The sequence below is a fragment of the Grus americana genome, chromosome 6, assembly GCF_028858705.1.
Source record: "Grus americana isolate bGruAme1 chromosome 6, bGruAme1.mat, whole genome shotgun sequence".
In the NCBI taxonomy this organism is placed as follows: Eukaryota; Metazoa; Chordata; class Aves; order Gruiformes; family Gruidae; genus Grus; species Grus americana.
Window position 1 is genome coordinate 41,703,264 of NC_072857.1, and position 21,087 is coordinate 41,724,350.

The window sequence follows — 21,087 nt, forward strand, 5'->3', positions numbered from 1 at the left end:
GGAAATGAACTTTTCTCCTCCCCAGCTCTTACTTGTATTCCTGCTCTTGTTTTTCCTTGAGGTATTTCTTCTGACAATTCCACACAAGTGGTGAAAGAAGTTGTTCAAAGGGGGGGAAAAAAGCTTTCCAGTTTTATTTCCCCATCAAAATCTGAATATTTTCTGAAGAGGAAAAAAAATAAATAGCAAAGGATATAAATAAATCCCTTTTGTCTGCAAATCCCCTGGTGGGAGTGGGGGAGGTTTGACTGAAATGTTCCTGCGTGACTCATTTCTGGGCAGCTCTTTGCTGTCAATGGAAACTTGTCCTCAGCAGATTTTATGTTATTTTCTAACCTGCCTGCAAGGAGGTGTTTCGTTTGTTGACTGAGGTAAGGGAGGCGCCTGCTTCTCCTTTGATATTCCCACATCTGCCATCAGAGGAAAGCTCCAGATGGCTGTTTCTCCTGGAAAATGGTGATAAAAAACACCACTGGTGTTTTCCTCCCCTGCCTCATGCTGGGGATGTCTCTGGTGGTGCCTCAAGCTGTTGATGATAATGGCCCGATCACAATAATGCGCCCAGGAGAGTAAATACCCACAAGCACGCTTGATTCATGAGCTGGAGACCCGTGGTGAAGGTATGGGCTGCATCTTCTCTCACGCAATGGGCGTGCCTGAGAGACTGGACTGGTGCAAGCCCTTCCTTAGGTCCTTTGTGCTTTGAGCTAGGTTCTCCTGAGGAGTTCCTGCAGGACAGTACTGGGCTATTGAGAAAGGATTTCCAGAGCTGGAGCCTTTCATGCCCTTAACGAAAAGTAAATGCTAGGAAAGGGATGAGCAAAAAGCATGAAATCCTGCTCGCTCTCTCAGGTGGTCCCATAATTTTAAAAAATACTAAACAGCAAGCACGCAAGGATCAAAGATGCGTTGTGACCCACACCTCTCTGGGCACAACCAGTACATGAAATACAACTTTTTTTTTTTTTTTTTTTTCCCCCTTTTGCCTTAATAGTGGTGTTGCAGGGTAAAACCAGTGTAAACTTGCCTTCCTGGATGGGCTGGCATCCCCCGTGTAGGTGAGATGTTTGTGACCTGCCAACATCCTCATCCAGGCTACCGATACTATCTGTGTTTGTCCTGGTGGTTCTTTACTCGATTTTAACCCTCTTTCCTCACTTGCAGGACACTGTACCAGTCTGTTGGGAGCAGCAGGGTTATTGTTCATCTCTCATTTTGTGCCACGCTGAAGATGAGTGGGATTTTCTAGTCTCTGCCTTTATGCGGTGTTATGGTATAACCTCCGCTCCATGGCTTCCACTTTCTCATGGTCAGGATTGAAGGAGCAAAGTCCTGGACACCTGATGGAAGGTTAAAATACGTCAAAATGTAGCTGATGCTTCAGTCCTGCCTCTTTTCCCTGAAGACAGTCATATTTAGCCATGTCAAGGCACATTTACAGAATAATTCACTTACTGGGCTCTGTTCTCTTCTCTGTGATTGCAGCCTAATGACAGTCCCGGATGCTGGAATTAAGTTTCTCCTCCCATCTCTCATTCCTGGTTTCTGTTGGAGCCCCTTGTTAATTTACGTCTTCATGTCCATTTTAGAAACTGTACAAATTCCACAGAAAAATGTTGAGCTGTGTTAAAAATGGGGGGACGGGGGAATTTCCCCCCCCTTCCCCACAGATGCATTTATCACCAGGGCAACTTAACTTTAGAGTTCACTAAAAATTCAAGCGGTTGGCTTAGATCCAGGAAGGGAGAAGTTTTATAGACTGAGCTAAGCGTGAATTACAGTTATGGTTACGGCTTTTTTTTTTCCCCCTTTCTTTTTTTTTGGGGGGGGGTTTGGGGTTTTTTTTGTTTTAAAGAACAGCTTGACTGTTACTCTGGCACCGAAGCAGTTACAATTGCTAAGTTTCTTCTGCTGCTTGGCAGGTCTGGGAGGAACCTTGGGGGATTTAAAAGGTGGTGCCTCTGGAAGGGGCGTTGGAGGTGGTGGTGGTGGGGCTAACCACTCGATTTAGCACCAGGTATAAATAATTGTCCTTTTTAATCACAGAACAGAGTGCCAGCCTGGCTGCAAGACTCTCAAGATGTCCTTGCTAATGACAGGAGAGACAGGGAGGCGCGTTTCTCTTCTCAGTCTTGCGCTGTGCAGTCTGGCACTAAATGCAACCACTGGCTTAATTCCACGAAGTAAAAGCGGTGGGTTAATAGTTCACCCCTGCCCCTTCTCCTCCACCACGTTCAGGTGAGACCGACCTCCTCAGTCCACAGAGGGGGCTTTCACAGCAGAAACTGGAAACTCTTATTTGCAATAATCCCAGTGACAAAGTGCAGAAAGAAAGGTTAAGCTGCGGGTTTTCGGATGTCCACGGCCCGTGCTATTAGCTTTACAACTGCACGCCGCTCACGGGGGCTGCCACCCTGCAGAAGGGAGACCACCACGGGGGCTAATGGCAAGGGCCAGGGGAAGGTGGGCTGTGCAGAGGGGAGCAGGTTGGAGGGCACGTGCCCAGGTCCTGCGGGGCAGGGACTCTCTAAGCGGTGCCCAAATAGATTGGGCTGATTCCTTTCTGAATGCTTGACGGGGATCCAGCACCCTGTTTTCAGGAGCGGGATGGGGCCAGGATGGGTGAATTCCCCGTTTCCCTTGGAGAAGAAGGACCATGGTTTGGGAGAGGGTGGCAAGTGGGGGATGTGTCTGCTCAGGAGAGGCAGTGGGAGATGTGCGGTGGGGTGGTTGAGCTGCCTGCAGCTGAGGGCTCCTCTGGAGAATCAGAAGATTTCTTTGCTCTTTGTTTTTTGTTGTGGGGTTTTTTTTTTACTGTTTGTTCTTTATTGCTTCAGTGTTAGGAGCTGGAGAAGAGGTCTTGCCTAACGAGCGAGTCAGTGTGTGTTGGCTGTGTTGGTATTACTAGCTATTTTTAGATACTGGAAGCTCTCTTTGAGAGTCTTGGGCCCCAGTTGCTGGGTGGCTCAGTTTTCAAGTGGGGTGGGATCCATGCAGCAGCCCGAAAGGCCACCCACAGATAACGAACCAAGGCCATGGAGGGAAGGGGGGCCGAGTGAGCTCACCTGCCCTGGCTGCTTCTCCCTTCTGGTGCTGGGCCTGGCCAGGGCAGATGTCAAGAAGTAACACGCCACGTGCTCCAAGATAGCGAAGCCTGCAGATCCCAATTCCACCCTGTGGTGGAATTCCTTCCGTTCCTGCCCTGTGCCACTGGAGGATCTGCCCGGTGTCCCTCAAATAAGCAGCAACTGCCTTTTGCAGTCTTTAGAAATGGTCTGTGGACTTCAGCACTGTTCCACTCACAGCAAGCGTTGATGATTAGGATTATGGGGTAATTCAGGCTGAAAGGAACGTCTGGAGGTCATCTAGTCCAATCTGCTGGTGGGGCAGGCTGTGCTGCCCACGGCCTGTGCCCTCTGCTCGTAAGAGATAACGTCTGGTAGGAGCAGTCAGGTATGCTGGACCTAAAATTATTCCTCCAGACCTGGAAAAGGCATTTCCTAGGTCTCAGCCAAATGTTAACCTGTTTGCAAATTAACATTTTCCCATTGCACTCAGAGTGATACAGATCTACATCACAGTGTAGTTCTCCAAGGAATTTCTCATAAACACCTACGGATTCCCAGTGCTTGCCATTTCCGAGGCTGAGACAGCAATCACAGTTCCCTTTCCACCAACCCCGTATGAGAACTCATTATGTCAGCTTGGGATGGGTTGGCTTTCATGTGCATTTAAGGAAGAAAAAAAAAAAAAAGAGAAAAAAAGCCTGGTTCAGGAGATAAACTTCTGCTAGAAAGAGTAACGGGAGATGGTATGTTAAAACCTTTCTGCCTTCCATTGCAGCATGCCCATAAGTACATAAAAACATAAATATGTGGATGAGAGAGAAGAGAGCAGTTAAATAGGAGGCATTTTCTGCAAGAGGAACTGAATGAACCTCAAATCACGAGCAATCCAGGCACTGCATTCCAGCTTCGCCCGTCCTGTTTACCAGCCACTTTGTTCCTCTCTGGGACCCTGCTTTGTCCACGGGGACAGCTACCATACTGCAAGTAAACGCTGCTGCGTCCTCTGCTCCCCTTTCTTGCCTGTCTGCACTTTACCCATGGGAGAAGAGCGAAGCGTCAGCTCTGAATGACACAGAGTGAGTAAACAAATCTATTTTAAAGAAAAATGGTGCTGAGCAAGAGCAGCCTGTTCCTAAGAGCTTTGAAAACTGACATTGCGTTCTTGCTGGGAAGGCACTGAAGCGCAAAGGTTTCTGTCCCTTGCAGTAAGTATCCCCTTGCGCACAGAGGCGTTATGGCTCTTGGTCAGGGGCCAAGTGTATGAAAGCCCATGGACTAATGTGCCTTTTTCCTCTGGATGAGACCTCGTTGCTGGCCAACAGTCCAACACAATGCTTTGCAGCTGGAGGAGCTCATGAAATCTAGTCCCATTAAATTTGTAAGGGCTGCAGACGATGCAACAGCTAGAAAACTGCTCTGGTCTGTCTTGTGCTATCATCAGGCATGACAACAGGGAACTGAGATGTGTGTAGCTGCTTCCCTGCCTGTGAGCGGACACAGAGAGGGTCGCACAGAGCCTCTGTAGCTGGACATGGTTGTAGATTGGGGTTAGAAATGAAGGAAGGAGTGTGCTGCTCGCAGAGGAGCCCATTGAAGGGTGGTGGGTCTGCTCCATTGTCCTAGGGAACAGGGGATGTTTGCAAACTCGGCAAAGGCCATCTCCCAAAGGGGTAGGAAAGCCCACCTCAGAAAGCCCTGCCTGAGCCCGTTCCGATCCTAGAAAGCCTTTCACAAATCAGGGGGGAGCACAGGCCAAGCTACGGGCTGGAGCTCCCACCTCGCCCCGTTGTCTGGTTTCCAGATCTGGTCCCTTTGACTCAAGGAGGGCCAAGCAGACGTTGAGTCAGGTTTCCAGACCAGCAGCCAATTCATTCCAGGGGACGTTTCTTGGCCCTGAGTCTGCCTCGTCTAATGGCATAAGGACTGCAGGCAGGGGAAGGTGGCAGTGCTAGCCAGCACCAATGGCTTCTGAAAATCCCATCGATTCCTTTCCCCTTTTGATCTTCCACCAGGCAAGACAAACGGGTTCGATTTGCAGATCGTGCCTCTCTCCTCCAGAATGCTCGAGCCCAAATAATAACAGTTACAGGAAACCGTGTTTGCAGCCAGAGTCTGGTGTGTGTGGACTGATATCCTGCCACGGAGCAGCAGGAGTGGAGCTGCAGGAAAGCTAGATGGATTACCACCATTCCCCTCTGGCACTGGGGACTCAAAAACGTGCGCTCGGAAGCCGAGGGTGTGTTTCAAATGCTCAGAGAGCGGCTCGGTGCCAGGACGCCAACACGACGAGCTGCTACGGCAGCTCGCCTGCAAGCATCGCCCTGGGAGGAGGTCGGGTTTGGTGCGAACCCCTTTCCTTGCAGACCTTTTGCACGTGCGTGTGTGTATCTTTCCCATACGCCTTCTCCTCCCTTTGCACTCCCAAAGCATGGCGCCCGTTTGGGCACCTAACGTGTCCTCTGCTCCTGCCAGGGTATTTGGAGCTGCCTGGTGGGGTTTAAGCAAAGCAGCGGCTTTTTTGCTCAGACCCTGAAGGCCTGGCTGTGTCTCGGTGGTGTTTTGATGGCTGGACTGGCTTTCTGCTTGCTGCCAGCCGGCTGCAGGTCTGTCCGCCCTCACACGGGATGTTTTCTCCCTCATGCTTGTGGCAACCTGGCCAAAGAGCCCGGGTGCTGTGCTGCGGGGGAAAACGGGAGGGTATCATCACATAACGCCTTCTCTGCAGCTTTTAGATGCGGGAAACCTCGTCTAGCCTAAGAAAAGCAAAGCTGTGCCCTGTATCGGTTTTTAAACGCTTGGTAGAGCTCCTGCAGAGGTGCAGGTGGCGGCCGTGAGGCTGCTCCGGGGAGCGGGGACAGCCCTGTAAATTATCATCAGCCCCGTTTTTGCCCGTTGTTGGAAGAAGGAGCCCCCGGGGCCCCTTTACCGGCGACCGAGCTCGGCCCGGCTCCCATTTCTAGGCAGAAAACCTCAGAGGCTGAACCGACCGCTCTGCCTCCCAGGTCGGGCTGAGGCCTCCGGGCGCTGAGGGCCGCCGCCGGGAGAGTCGGGCCGCCCCGACCTCCCTCCCGCCGAGGTGCCGCCGCGGGGCGGGTCTGAAGGAGGAATGGCTCCGGCGTTGCTCCGAGCTGCCGGAACGGAGGCAAACCTCCCTCCTCCCGCCGGGAAAAACCACCTTAACGCGGAGGCAGGAAGCCGCCGGCCCGGCAGGCACCAATCAGGCCGGCCCGGGGAGGGAGGGCGGCGGCGGCCGCCGGGGGGGACGCTGCCGGCGGGGAGGGAGGCCGAGCCGGCCCGGCGGTGCGAGGGGCAGATGGCGGAGGGCGGCCCCCCCGGCGGCGGGGATCCGCCCGCCGCCTCAGGCGGGCAGGCAGGTAACGTGGGGGGAGCGGCGCTGCCCGCTGCGGGCCCGCCGCCGTGCCAGGGGCTCCTTTCGGGCTCGCCTTGTGCCGGGTGGGGACTGGACAGGACGGGACAGACACCACCCCCCCGTCCTCCGCCGGGCCGCCTCTGGCCAGGGCTCAGCCCGGTCCCCCCCCAACACCTCTCCGGTCTCTCTCCAGCGCAGGTCGTAACCTGAAGGAATGGCTGCGGGAGCAGTTTTGCGATCACCCCATCGAGCACTGCGAGGATACCCGGCTGCACGACGCGGCCTATGTGGGGGACCTGCCCACCCTCAAGAGCTTGCTGCAAGAGGAGAGCTTCCAAAGGTGAGGGGGGGCTTCTCACACCCCGCCGTGCCCGCACCCTCAGCGCTGGCTTTGGAGCCCCTCACGGAGAGAAGGGGGGAAAAGCCGGTGCCAGGTGCCGCTTAAACGATTTTTTTTTTTTTTTTTTTTTGCTAATGACTCCCCGGGGCTGCTCACCTCACGCCATCCCCAACAGCCTGCTCCTTTTGGAGAGCCCGTCACACTCTGTTTTTATGGGAGAGGTGTCAGGCTGGGAGGATGCTTCTCTCGCCCCCAAAATCATCCCCCGTGGGCTCCCAGGAGGCAAATCTCAAGCCAGTTCGGGAGCGTGCGGCGGCCGCGCACGAGCTCTTTTCAGATCGGGGTAGAAACGTAATATTGTGAAAATAGGAGCCTACGTATAATGGGAAAAACATACAAAAGGGATTACAATTGAATATAAACCTGAAACACCCTGCGTTACAAAATCTGCCCAGTGCTAAGTCTGTGACTGTGGGGATAGTTAATTAATTTTCCTGCACCATGAAGAAAACTGCTTAGAGTGCAAAATGTCTCTCCCAGCCTCAAAAAAAGTGTCCTTTCAGCAAAAATGAGAATGAGCCAGCCCCTCTTTCTGCCACCTGGGCAGCTGGGGCTCTTTGGACCCTTGGTCTGAGATTTTTGCCTTGTTTTTGTCCCATGCCATGTGGGAACCCTGTGGCATCAGGGTCAGGTGTCCTTCCCTGCAGGAAAAAGAAAAAGTTTGGCGAGAGGAGGAGGGCTGGACCCGCAGCACCATCACATGGGTGGTGGAGTGAGCAGAGAAGTGAATTCTTTGAATTTGGGGGTAGATATGGGGTGGAGATCCCCAAACCTCCAAGGTCAAAGGGAACGCTTTTATCATAAAGCTTGACAGCGGAGGGCCTGATGCAGGGCTTATACTGCTTCTCTTCCTCAAACATGCTTGGAAAAAAACCATTGTGGCATTGCTCTCCTAGCAAACTTTGTAACTGCACCGTATAAAAACTGCTTTGTCCTGTACCGGTTACGTGGGCCTGCATGGAGTGAGCTGGGAGAGCAAATCCACTGCTGCGCTGGCTAAAGAGCACTTTCGCCAGCTTACGTTGCCCTTAAAGAAATCCCTTCCTCTCTGCGTGTCCCTGTTAAAATGGTACCCGCAGTGATTTGCAGAGAATTTGGGAGCAAGGTCTGGATGTTTGTGAGATTTGTAGGGCTAACCTGAGATCTGGATGAGCATGACGACTAACGCAGGTTATGTCAGAGGGGATCTAAGCAGCCGCCAGCCAGAGCCATCTCTTTCAATAACTTGAAAAAGGCTCTTATGCCAGTACAGCCATCCAACAAGGATGCTAATGGCCCACTTATGCTATTCAGTGAAGGATGGCCGCACCTCCTAGGGGTGCTCCTTGCTGGCAGGCCTGACTTTCCCTGGGATTGTGTTTATGTCATCCCATGTTGCCTGGCTGAATGTGGATGTTGCCAGCAGTGTGATACGGATGTACGCCTGCATTTCTGTACATTGCTCCCCTCCTCCCGTGTCCCTTTGCTCTTTCCCTGCTGCTTTGATGACTTTCTCCCCTTCTTTTGGAGCAGCTTGAATTAAACGGTTGTGATCCCCAGCTTGGTCACTGCTGATTTGGGACAACTCCCTGTAAAAAGGGAATAGAGAGTATTTTTTTTTTTATTGGTAATTTTGACTGAGTTTTGAGGCAGAGTTTGTGCCTTACTGTGCGTATGTGCAGCTCCTGACACAGCAGAGCTCCGATAAAGCCCTTCTTCCAGACATGCCATAGTCTCTGGCTACCTATGTGCAACACCTAGTCAGGTTAATGGCGGGAGCTTTTCAGGGCTGCTATAAAGTGCCAAAAATGGGGAGGAAAAGCTTCAAGGCAGCAGTTTGGGCTCTCCCAGGATCCTGCTCGGGGGCTGGGGTGGGTGGGGTGGTGCAAGGCAGCAGGAGGGATTCTCTGACCCAATGCTTTTCCCCTCTGTGATGCCAGCCGGATCAACGAGAAGTCGGTGTGGTGCTGTGGCTGGCTGCCCTGCACGCCACTGCGCATCGCCGCCACCGCTGGCCACGGCCCCTGCGTTGACTTCCTCCTCCGCAAAGGGGCTGAGATCGACTTGGTAGATGTGAAGGGGCAAACCGCCCTCTACGTGGCTGTGGTCAACGGGCACCTTGAGTGTGCCAAGATCCTCCTGGAAGCCGGGGCTGACCCCAACGGTAGCCGGCACCACCGCAGCACCCCTGTCTACCATGCAGCACGTGTGGGCCGGGCAGACATCCTCCGGGAGCTGATCAGGTGAGAGTTTGGGTGCAGGTTGGAGGTGGTCCTGGTGGGGAGAGGGGGTGGCTCTACCTCCCTCTCTTCTTCCCTTGGGATCTTTCCCCCCCTGGGACTCAGAGCATCCATTCTCTCCTCGCATGCCCAGTGCCTACACAGGCCTGGTGAAGCTGGTTGAGAGCTGGGCAGGAGAGGGGGTGGAGAGGTGCCTTCCCCATCGCTTGGCCCTGGCAGCAGGTCTGTGCCCTGCTGTGTGACTCCCATGCCTATTTTCCTAAGACAAAGCCTGAGAGAGGAGTCTCCGTTTCCGAGCCCACCATCCACTGTTCAGTCAGATCCAAATCTTACAAAGTATCTTCCCCCCCGCATCTCCATCTTGACTGCCAGCTCTATGCCCCTGGCTGAATTTAAGAGGGAGGTGGATTCCTCAGTGAACCAAAAAAATCTCTCCTTTGCTTAGCTCTGCTGCTCTGACCGTTTTCTGTCCTTGGGAGGAGAGACGATGCTTGTCACCAGCACTGGCTGTTCTTGGCTGCCTGGTGGCATCCAATTCGGTCTCCCCTTGCCAGACACCTGATGCACAGCTCCATCGAAGGGGTGGCATCTCTGGGGTGGGGAGTGGTGGCCATCGCTACACGGTGATGAACAGTAACCAGCAGCGAGCGGGCTCAAGGTCTAGCAGTAGGCTGTGCAAACTTGAGTTTCTTCCTCTGTGGCCTGCTGCGATACTTCCTTTCTTCTAAATTGGAAGCTTTTTGTACAAGGGATCATGCTGAACGACTATATGGGCTGTTGATGTCAAATAATAAGGGATCATAAGGGGAAAATACAGGTTGTAGAAAGAAATAGTAAAAGAGAAGGAAGGGTGGATTCACACAGAAACACTCTCCAAGGAATCCCTTCAATGACTGTAAATGCTAGAAAATAACAACCAAAAGGATTTGAATAGAAAAAATTCAAAATACTTGGGGATTTTCTCCTTTCCTTTTTGCTTGTGGGGAAGTTAATTTTCATACAAGTGCAGCTTTAAGGAAGCTGGCAAGTAGAAGGAAGGGGAGATGGTCCCCCCTCCTCGCTCCTTTCTCAGCAAGCTGAGAGAAGGATGTCCCCATCGTCACGTGCTTGTTGGTACAGGGTTCAGCTCACATGCTGCATTCCCGAGAATCTCCCCTGATAGATCCGCTAAGGCAGGGTGAAACATAGCAAATGGTATTTCAGCAGCACATGGAGAGCTGATGCATTGATTTATGTGTCTACTCCTTGGGATACCTTGCCAGCAATATTAAAAGCAAGATTTCTGGAAAACTTTCAGGATTAAAAATTAACTGGAGTTTGTCCAATATCTTTTTATTAGACAATGTCTCTCCCAAGGCTGCTAAGCTAATACCAAATTGTCAGATTGCCCAAAATTTCAAATATCTCGTAGTACAGATTTCACAGATCTGTTCAGAGTTGCTTACATTAAAATGCACTCTTTATTACAAAGCTCACTCAGAGATTTTTAAAATGTTGATTTAAAGGATTTGGCAGGGGGAATGCGATGAGAAAGACACGTTTACTGAGATATAAGGAAATATTTCAGCATATTCAGCTTGAGAGATCCTCAGTATCCTGAAAAGAAAGCCCAACACAGTTCAGGTTTGCTGCAGGTGTCTAAACATCACCTGGTTCTTCCTTTTTTTTTAAATCGTATGATACCACAGTCAGGATTCCTGAATACTACTACAATTGCTGAACCAGCTAACCAAGCAATGGGTGAAATTGTATCCATTAATAGTAAATACACACACAGCTATGGAACGGTGATCCATTTTATAAGATGGCTGGCGGAAATATTTACAGTTATGTTGCCAGGGTATGGATTACTTTGCTAACAGGTTGTGATGTGATCATGCTGCGATGGGATCGGACTGTTCCATCATACTTGCAGTGTAACTGAAGGGCTGACCCCAGCCTATTAAGGATGAGAGAGGATCCTTTTGCCACACTAAAAGGGTGAAAAAGAGATCTGACAAATCACCCCGATGCCTCAGATGCGTGCCTAACTGTGATAAAAGTAGAATTTAGTACTTTGCTTTGAACTGGGGGTTTCCACTCAGAATTTTGATGACAATAATGAAAAAAAAAAAAAGAGGACTGAAATGAAGGGATACCTGCTGTCTGGTTAGGACCGTGGCCATAGGAGGCAGTGGCCCCACGACAGCCCCAAGAAAGCCACACAGCAGCACAGATGACTATCCAAATGCTCGTGTAGTCTGACTTTAAGAGGTTTATCTACAGTGAAGATGTGCGATTGCCTGTGGGGAGCAGACACCTTTTCTTATTTAGTCCTCTGTGCTCCAACATAGGTGAAGTGATGCAGATTCAGCAAAGTGCTGCGGAAGTCTCCGAAAGATGGGAATGTCCCCTCAGCGTGCAGTGATTCCTGGGTCAGCTGCCTGCCCTGGGAAGCGAAGCTTGGTCCTGTGGCTGGTGCGAGGAGCAGCTCGCACTCAGCAGTGTCGTTACTACTCTGTCCTTTTCCTGCATTTTTCCACCCCACGGGTCTCTTGAGATCTCAGCCGAGATGTTCGTGCTTGGGAGATCTTGTGTGTTGGAGTAAAAATGCATTGCATGCCATTTGCAGCTCTTAGATGAGTTTCCTTGGCCCTTGCTCTATGTGCGCTTAATTTAAACGAGACTATTCCCATCCTCGGAATTGAAGCATTTGGTTAAGTATTTGCTGGATAGGGACCAGCCCCTACTGGGTCCAGTGAGAGCTGTGCTTGCCTTGAGGCAGGATTTGTCCCCAGGTGGTTTCCTTATTTGTTTTATTAACTGCAGAAAGGAATATAATGCTATCTAGGAAGATAGAAAAATCTAGTTCTAGTTCTCAGTTTGCAATTTTGGGAGGGGGACTGGCAGGTGAAAGAACCTTTTATCCCTCTCTGGGGAGAAGGGACAAGGCTGTGCTTGATCTGCAGGGCTGCAGTTAAAACCAGCTATTCCTTAGGGAGTTGTGTTGTCTTCCTCCTTCTTCCCATCCAGGCTGCATGTGAAGCAGATGCAGTTAGTGTCCCCACTGCTTGGGCATTATCCAGCCTGGGGGAAATAAATGCTTATTTCTGCCGTCTCTTCTTTCCCCAGCATTGCCGTTTTTCAAATTTCACGCTTTTCCAGAAAGTGATACTTGGCCTTTTTGCTCCCATTTATTTAGCCACGTTATTCACTTCCTACAAAAAAATGAAAAGAACCAAAGCCAATAAGCCTCGTTTTCTCCTCATTTGCAACTTACTGCTGTCTGTACTTACCAAAAAGAAGTATGCTGCGGGTGCTGCTTCTGTTTTGTGACGATGCTGATGTCCATTGAGCAGGGCTTTTGCTTGTTTGCATGCCTTCTCTGTGCCACGGCAAGCCCGAGCTCGCTTTGCTCTGGCTGCAGGGCTCATGTGGCAATTGGGACGTCACGGCACCGCGCGGCGAAGGTGTGACGAATGTGTTTCTGTGTGGGGTAGGGTGAGGCAGGAGCCAGTTGCAAAAGGCTTGAGAGGTTCGCTGCTCGAAGGTCTCCCCTTTGGTGCCTGGAGCGCTGGCCAGTGAACTGTACTCTCTCGTGCAGTATCTGGTGTAATGTATAACCCGTGAATGGAGCTGTGCAGGATGGATGGGGAGAGCGGAAGGTCTGATGCAATTATTTTGTGTTTTTCCAGTTTCCTACGTGCTCAGAGTTGGCGGGTACATCCCTTCAGCTGAGCTGAATACTAGGGAAAGGGCCTCTTTCTGACTCCCTGATGGGATTCTGATGGGATTTCAACCACCCCGGCTCCTTCAGGAGCAGGATTTTGTCATACGTGTTTCGCTGTTGAGCCCAGATTTCTGTTTCCATTTCCCTGCTGTTTGTGACAGTCAGATCGATTGCCTGTATTGCTTTTTGGCCTGTTTTATCCTGGTGGGGAAGTTATTTCACTGCGTCTCTTCAACTGAGTCATTTGGAAACATCCCCGCTCCCCAGCCGGCTCATTAGTATCCAGCATTATGTGGTGCTGGCTCAGGGCTGAGCCGTCCCTTGTGCCAATGCCGTGCTTGGCACATTCTTCAGGAGGGCAAGGAAAGATGTTCCTCAGCTGCTCCTCTTCTCTCCAAAGCCTGGGCTGTTGCGGGCAGAGAAACAGCTTTGCTTTTTGAAGATCAGACCATGCTGGATACGGCATCCCCAGTCAGACACCTCGCCAGGCCCATCCGAGTGCAGGTATGGGTGGTTCTTGGGTGGTGGGCCCCAGAGGTTCCAAAGACAGGCAGGGTGCTCACCTTCTGGGTGTCCTTCAGCCTTGTCCCCTGCCCTTTTGTCACTCTGGGCTGCAGTCGTGGTGCTGTTGCCCTTGTTTCCAAACCTCCGCTCTTCTCTGTCCCCTACCCAGGTACGGCGCAGACGTGGATGTGAATCACCACCTTGCTTCCCGGGTCCCCAGCCTCTCCCAGCGGCCCCTCACCACGCTGGTGGTCTGCCCGCTGTACATCAGTGCTGCCTACCACAACCTCCAGTGCTTCCGGCTGCTGCTCCAGGCTGGAGCCAACCCGGATTTTAACTGCTGCGGGCCCATCAACATCCAGGGCTTCTCTCGGGGCTCCCCGGTCTGTGTGATGGATGCTGTCCTGCGGCATGGCTGTGAAGCGGCATTCGTCCACCTCTTGATTGACTTTGGAGCCAATCTCAACCTGGTGAAAGTGGACGCCTTGGGGGTTGAATCCACGGGAAGGGTCAAAGTCAACCCTGAGGCTCTGCAGGTGTTCAAAGAAGCAAGGGGTAAGTGGCTTTGACTTACTGAAGTGGCGCTGGTTTTATCTAGCTCTGGATTCAGGAGAACTCTTTGGAGAGTTTGTTTGGTAGTCAGGAGCTCTTAAGGTGGTAGGTTGGGTGTTACCATTCTCTTTTGGGTCTCTTTGTTCAAGTGCCTTCAGCCAAGTGCTAGAAGATGGTGTAACAGGTTATACCTTAAAAGTGTAAAGCCATTCTAACACACAAAAAAAGATAACTGGGATTTAAGAGGCTGTTAAGCTACGCGTGAATGACTTCACCACCCCTGATATGGCTCCCAAAGAGCAGTTGCTGGCCAGGCAGGCATCAGGCAGGAGTGAGCCGTGGGGCTGGCCTCTGTGGCTCCCTGGCACGGATCCTCGGTCTTGCGGAGCTGCTGCCTGCCTCCAGCTCTGTCAACGCTGATGACTCAGTCCAGTGGCTTTCCCATAAGCCTCCAGCTAGATTCCCTGGTTTTCTCCTGTTGCATTGTGTACCTTCACATGGTGTTTTCCCTTTTTAGCTACTTTTTTCCATTGCCTAACCATGTCCTCAGCAGCCTGAGGCAAGATTTAGGAAGTGGGGTCCTATCAGAGCTGGGCTTTGGATATGTGGACCACAGGCAGGTTATGGCATATCCAGTGAGATCCAGTTCTCCAAGGCCATGCAGATGTGCCCTCACAGGTCTTGAGTGACCCTGTGCTCTACAGGGGGGCCCAGGGAAGGACCCAAGAGGTAGTTGCATCTGGACAGGTTATTTGGTAAGTAAAGCCACAAATGGGGGTAGCAAGTGGCAGGAGGGAGCTCAGCTGGTGGTGGAAAAAGGTGGGAAAAAGCTGGCTTTTTGAATTTAACATCCTTTGGGAAGTAAATGAGTTACAAAAGAAGTAAACCAGAGCCTCAGACCTGAACATGCCTAAATTTGCCTTCTATTTCTTTCTTTTTATAACAAAAGCAACATCAATACAGAGCGCACCCTTGTTCCAGCAAGGGCAGCACCTCGTAAACCCACCAGACTCCGCTGGTGAAGGCCAAGGCTTTGCACCAGGGTTGGAAATGGGGTTTCCCTCTTGATCTCCAGAGACATTTTGAAGGGATTCAGGCTGTGGGATACAACCCCTGGCCCCCACCCCAAAGTTATTCAGCTTTGCACGTGCCTGGTTTTTAAACTTGCCTGGACTTCTGCTGAGAAGAGGCACACATAAGCTGGAGCAGGTGGTTTCCATTAAGCCTGGGTTTAGGAGGCAAATGGGACTCCTCAGGTAGAGCATGTGGGATAACAGAGTGGTGCCTTGGAGGTCCAGTTCCTGAATCGACATGGACACCACCATCCTCTGGTCCCTGTGCTGGAAGAGCTCTTCCATGAACTCAAAAGAAGCCCTCAGAAGAAAGTTGGGATAAGACCTGAGCTGACTGTCAATGCTGTTGATTCCTAGGGGGCGATTTAGAGCAAAAATAAAGTCCACATAATTTTAAAATGATCTGAATGGTATAAAGCCTCTCACAGCCTCCCTTGGTGTGGATTTGGCAGTGATCTCTTGAACCCTTTCATGCAGGGACTGGCTCCGTGGCCACAACCCCATGCAGTCTCCAGTTTCCAAACCGCCCATGTGGCGGCTGCCCTTGCTCCAAATCCTTGGCCGAAAGCTTTGGCCTCCGCACAGGGAGGATTTGTGCACGCTCGGCTCTCCTGTGCCGCCTTCGTGTTGCTGCGCAGGACGTGGCCTCGGCATACGGAAGGGGTAAATGGCTCCTCAGCTGTCAGCCACAGCTCAGCACAATTTACACGCTGTTATCCCTCTCTCTTCCTCTCTCTGTCCCTCAATAGTTTTTCTCTGCTTTCTTTATTGCAGGCCGCACCCGGAGCCTCTTGTCTCTCTGCCGCATAGCTGTACGAAGAATACTTGGCAAATCTCGTCTGGATCTGATCCATATCCTTCCAATCCCAGACCCCATTAAACAATTTTTACTTCACGAACACAGTTAAAGGGCAACTGGCTGCTTTCCGGGACAGTTTGATTTGGTAAATGAGTGGGCTGATAAAGCCAGGTGCCAATCCTAACCCTTCCTCCACAGTGAAATACTGTATTGCTCATGGAGTGCACATAATTCCCTGCCCCTGTGATTTTCCCCTCCAAATTTAGGGTGCAGTGATTCTGTGTGTCTATTCTTAAGCTACCGGTTATCTAACTGGTGATTTCTTCTTTGCAACTGGTTGGGCGATGAGGCCAATAAGCGCGTGTGGCTGTTACATGAGCAAATACAATATATACTATAGCTGTTAGCATATGTCTGTTTGTTATGACTCTACCTCTGTTATTGCTCTGTGTTACACACACCTTGGGTCTCAGCGGCACTTCTGCGTGGGGAGAGAGTCTGTGTTTAAGCCTTTCCTCTTCCTAGAGCATCTAAAGGAGTCTCTCCTTGCCTTGGGAAGGGTTTTACAACAGCACTGTTCTCTTTCTGCTGTCAGTGCCTGGCCTTTCTCCTCCGTATGAAGCCTGTGGTTGCTGTAAAAGCGGGTGTATTTTCTTCTGTCCTCTTCTGGTGTGAAATGCATCAGGTTTCCTGTCCAGTGCCGTGCGTTACTTGGAAAATTGTATCCATGTCTCTACGTGCTGCAAGGTAGCTGCTGACTTGGCTTTCTTTGTGTAGAGGCCCCGTCGCGCAGATGGGAGAGTAGCAGAGTATGTAATCCTATCCTGTCTGAGTCGTTTCTACAGAGCACCGGGTCTGCTGTGGCAGCTTGGCTTTCCCTCCAGCACTGTGATGGACGAGGCAGGGGCTGGCCGGTCCTCCTCCCGACTGCCTGGGACTGGGTCGAGTCTCATGACCGCTGCCATAGCACGAATGAGAAAAATGTGGAGAGAAGAGGAAAAGGACTCGGATGAAGCCAGCACGTGAACCTGAAAGATTTCGGGGGTACTTTTTTTGAAAAAAAAAAATGGCTAAATTAATCTTCTCTCACTGTAAAATGGGTTTGAATATTTGGGAGTGACCAGGAGCAGCAGTGGAGGGGTTGCTAAATTAAACTGTTGTGTTGCTGTGCCGGATGGTAGTTGATGCAATGCCTGTGCATATATCTGTGTGATTATGAAGAAAAAGACACCAAAATAATCTCTAGACTGCCTGCTTGCAACATTGCAGTGATTATGTTACTGAAGGCCCAGTAAAGTAGCTGACAATGCACAACACACAGAAATAGAAGTTCCTACCTACCTTTTGCTCCATATCCCACGGTGGTGGTATGACCAGAAAAAACCCTCCCAGATCCACTTAGCAGGTCTTTTTGTTTGCATACTGCTTCTACCAGCATTGTGGAAAAGGGAGAAGAAAGGACTTGTCTTTTCTTGAAGCGTTAGGAGGTTATGTACTTCTAAATGCAGTGTTGCATCCAGCAGCCTGGGCTCCTTTGATTTCCAGTGCCTCTACGTTGCAGTTTACCTTCCTGTCACAAGCTCCCAGAAGAGCATCATTCTGCAGCGAGTTGACAGCCTTTCATCAGGATATCAGGGTCAGCCAGCTCCTTAAAGATAGCGACATAGTCATTGTGTAGGAAACACTGTCAAAATAGCGACTTTAGAGGGTCAGAGATGATAGTCCCTCAGGATGTTGGGTGAAAACCCAGGTAATAATTGGTACATGCTTTTACTTTGCTGATCCAAATTCTTTCTAGTCCCTGTGTTATAAGTTGATTTTTTTGACAATTTTTCTTTGCCAGTTGTTCTTCCCATGCCCGTGTGGTCGGCAAGGGTATTTTTCCAGATGTAATCCTAAAGATGTTGGGGATTTATTTATTGTATGGTATTAGTGCCTAGGAACCTATTGTTGAGAGCGGAGTTAAGCCTGGGATGGCAAGGACAGTAAGACATCCCTTCCAGGAATGGGATCTAGCTCTGGTCGCTCTTCAACTTGACCCCCTGTGGTAGCAGGGCAGTGGGGTTAAGCTCCCAGTTTCAGATGCCCTGGTTGTCCTGCCTCTATAGGAGCAGATCCTCAAGGCTGCCACATAGACTTGCCCCATGGAATTACCGCATAGGTCTTAACGCTAGTTACAAAATGTTCTTTTTCCAGAGGCGTAAATGATTGCAAAATCATTTTCAGTTTCTGGCCCGCTACGGGATGTATTTAGGGTGGAGTTCAATAAGAAACGATGGACTTCCTTATATGTTTCATTATCTGCTGAAGAACACGTGCCTTTCCAATATGCTTTCAGAGAAGGAGGAAGGGCAGGAGAAAACACAGTTCCTGATCGTTTCCAGTTATTTTGGTTCCACGGCCAGGCCTGGAAGGTCCTAAGGTGGCAAAATTTGCACTGCTGAGAACAGGCTAAAGTGTGGTGGTTACACTAGGTGCTCAGATACCAAAGCAAAGGATACTTTCAAAACCCTCATCAGGTGAGATGTAATGGCAGGGATATATAGCCGTAGGCGTGCTTTCAAGGTGAGAAGGCAGCAGAATTGCACTGTTTCCTTTTCAGGCTTGCAGATGGTTTAGGTTTTCACCGTGCTGGAGGCCAGGGCAGCCCATGAACATGTTGCCTGAGAGTTGTGTGCTTGCTTTATAGAAGTGTTAACATGCCTGAAAGATGCAAACAGGTTGTAAAGCCTCTTCTCACCTTGCTGGTGGAACCATAATGTTTTGCAGGAGCATGGGCCGAATATGCTCTCTAGCTCCAGTGTATAGAGGCAGAAAATGAGGTACATTGTCTTGAGAAAATGCCATGGCAACAACTTCTTTGGGTTCACTTTTTTTGCCCCTTGATTTTTACTTGTTCGTACAATTTTGCAAACTGGTCACCCATTAGTGCCTTTTGGGTGAAGGTGGTAGGATGGATGCGGAAGGCATATAGTCCTTTGGAGAGAGCTGGCTCCACCTGGAACGAGCTACAGTGAAATGCCACGGCATGGATGACACAGAGTGGCCCACAGAAATTCGGACAATTCAGTTGTTATGGGCATGATTAACTCAGTGCCTGATGTAACTCAATTGTATCATTAAAGCTAAGCCTCTACAGATGACCTGTTACAATTTTCATTATAGCTGCCTTCTGTGTTTGGTCTGTTGACCGTTGTGCTCTTGCCTGACGCTGTCCTACAGTGTGTTTATGGATATCCTACCAGTCTAGCAACAGTGCTCCCTCCCAGAACCGTAACTCCCCTGAGTGAAATTGAGAAGAGCACCCTCTTCCCATGCACAGTCGATACTTGGTACTGATACAGTTCCTTGTAGGTCCCACTGGTAAGCTCAAGCCACACTGGGGGTGAGGACTTTGGCCTCTGTTAGTTTACCATTCTTTATTTATAGTTTGAGGTATGATGGTTGTGGTGCTCCAACAGTCTGCTGAACTTTGTGCGTTTGGGTAGTTCTTTTGACCTCAAGCCACAGGACTACATGGGTCTTCAAATCCAACCGATGTGGAGTCCAAGGGATTCCACTGATCACGGGTACCTCCAGCCCTGGATCCACAAGTTGAAGGACGGTTCTCCTGACCCAAGAGCAAACAAGGTTGAAGTTTAGCAATCACTTGGACATTTGCAGAATCAAAGCTTTGAAGGGACATTTTCCCTCGGCTACGCATCAAATCCCATCTTAACTGAGGGACTGTGCCTCCTGCAAAGGTCTCGGTGGTAAACCTGGATGGTCTTTCTTGTGGCTTGAGGGCCTGAAGGGAGCCTAGCTCAGAGGGACAACTCACATAATATTAAGCTGTAAGTGCAAAGACTGCTCTTGGAGTAAGTCCCTGTGCACGTTGGTTGCTGAGGCTACATGAACCCAGCTTTGCCTAAAAGTGGTTTAGTACGCAGGCTTGGAAGATCTGGAATTTTCATTGTAGAGAGATAATAATGAATCTTAAAATAGATTTATGATATTCATAGACCTTGGTGTCCTGTCGGGCTGAAACCTATCTCCTCTGGCTGTCCCTGTCCTTTTAAGCCCAAGAAACAACAGTCTTCCGATATGAAATCTGAGTAATATGTGCATATTATATATCGTCACACTATATAAACAGCATTTATTTTTGCCTTAACTCGGACTTCACCATTTCCTCCTATGTAGCAAAACATTTTCTTTTCTAAAGGTATTCTTTTCCATGTTGTCCACGGGGCATGCTCAGATAGAACAAACGAGTATCATGAAGTCATGGGTGGAAAATGAAACATTTCTGCGGTGTACATCCCCTATATTGAAGAATGGCTATTTTATTTGTGCATAATACATAAAGTGTGCATTGTGTGGCCTTGCTGTAAGCTTGGGTGGGACGGGATAACAAGATTTGGAAAATGGTTAAAGAACCGAAACGGGTCTGGAATAAGCAAAGCAGAACCAAGGCAGTCTTTTTCATGCGGGCTTTCTTCTTGCCTTCGTTGCTATAGGGGATTTCCAGCACGAAATGCCGGTAGCTTGTCCCCAAATATGATTTCCCGTTCTTTGGGAGTTGTGCAAAAGGCAGAGGAACAGCATCAGTTGGGTTGAAGTGTTGTTGTTGTGTTTGTTTTTTTCTTTTTTATTTTTTTTCCCTGTCCCCAAAGTCAAGTAAAACACTTTTTACACCAAAACCATCCTTTGAGGTACCGTATTTCTTTAGCCCTTCAAGAAAGCAGCATAAGAACCTGCCCAGGCCAGAGTAGAGGTGACAGAGTCCCACTTCAAGAAGCGCTCATCAGTCGTCTGTTAGTTTTACTTGGCGTAAAACGATTGTGCAGATCACGATCGGATCCGAGAGCAGCAAGGAGGTATCGGTGGTGGGGCTGGATCCACGCGTACCTGAATAAAGATGTTCCAGTGCGAGAACGTGGCTGTCCGCCTAATTATTTACTTCGCCATGGGAAAGGGGAGTACTGCTCTGGCAGCAGAGAGCAGCGACTGGGTTTGCAAAAGCCTGAATCTCGCTGGCCTCGGAGGCTGGAGCTGGCTCCTCTGCGTGTTTCGTAGCCACTGGAGGGGGCCGGAGAACCGCGCTGCCTGCAAGGGGGTTACAGGCAAGCAGGCAGGGACTGGGCAGCGCTTCCCTGCACCAACTCCTGCCTTGCCACCCACGGGCAATTTTCAGGAGGGATATGGCAGCTAAATCAAAATGTAAACCATCGTGAACGCGCAGAGGAGTCCCCTCTCTGGAACCCTTCCCCCCCCACACCCCAAATCCTCTTTGACAAGCTCGCTGGTCCTCTCGGTGTTGCTGCCCTTGCTCGGGGTGCTGTGACAGCTTGTGTCGGCGCAGGGCGGCTGCTGTGGAGCAGCCAAAAGCTCTTGGCTTTCCACCTGGTCCT

At 50.3% G+C, this 21,087-nt stretch overlaps 1 protein-coding gene across 1 annotated transcript; it reads left to right on the forward strand.

Moving 5' to 3' along the window:
• The first annotated feature begins 6,312 nt into the window (after positions 1-6,312).
• ASB1 (ankyrin repeat and SOCS box containing 1) lies at positions 6,313-20,606 on the forward strand. The gene is made up of 5 exons (XM_054830566.1): positions 6,313-6,442; positions 6,637-6,778; positions 8,758-9,060; positions 13,440-13,825; positions 15,670-20,606. The coding sequence occupies exons 1-5, from the start codon at positions 6,382-6,384 to the stop codon at positions 15,801-15,803; spliced, it is 1,026 nt and encodes a 341-aa protein (XP_054686541.1). The 5' UTR covers positions 6,313-6,381; the 3' UTR covers positions 15,804-20,606.
• The last annotated feature ends 481 nt before the right edge of the window (positions 20,607-21,087 follow it).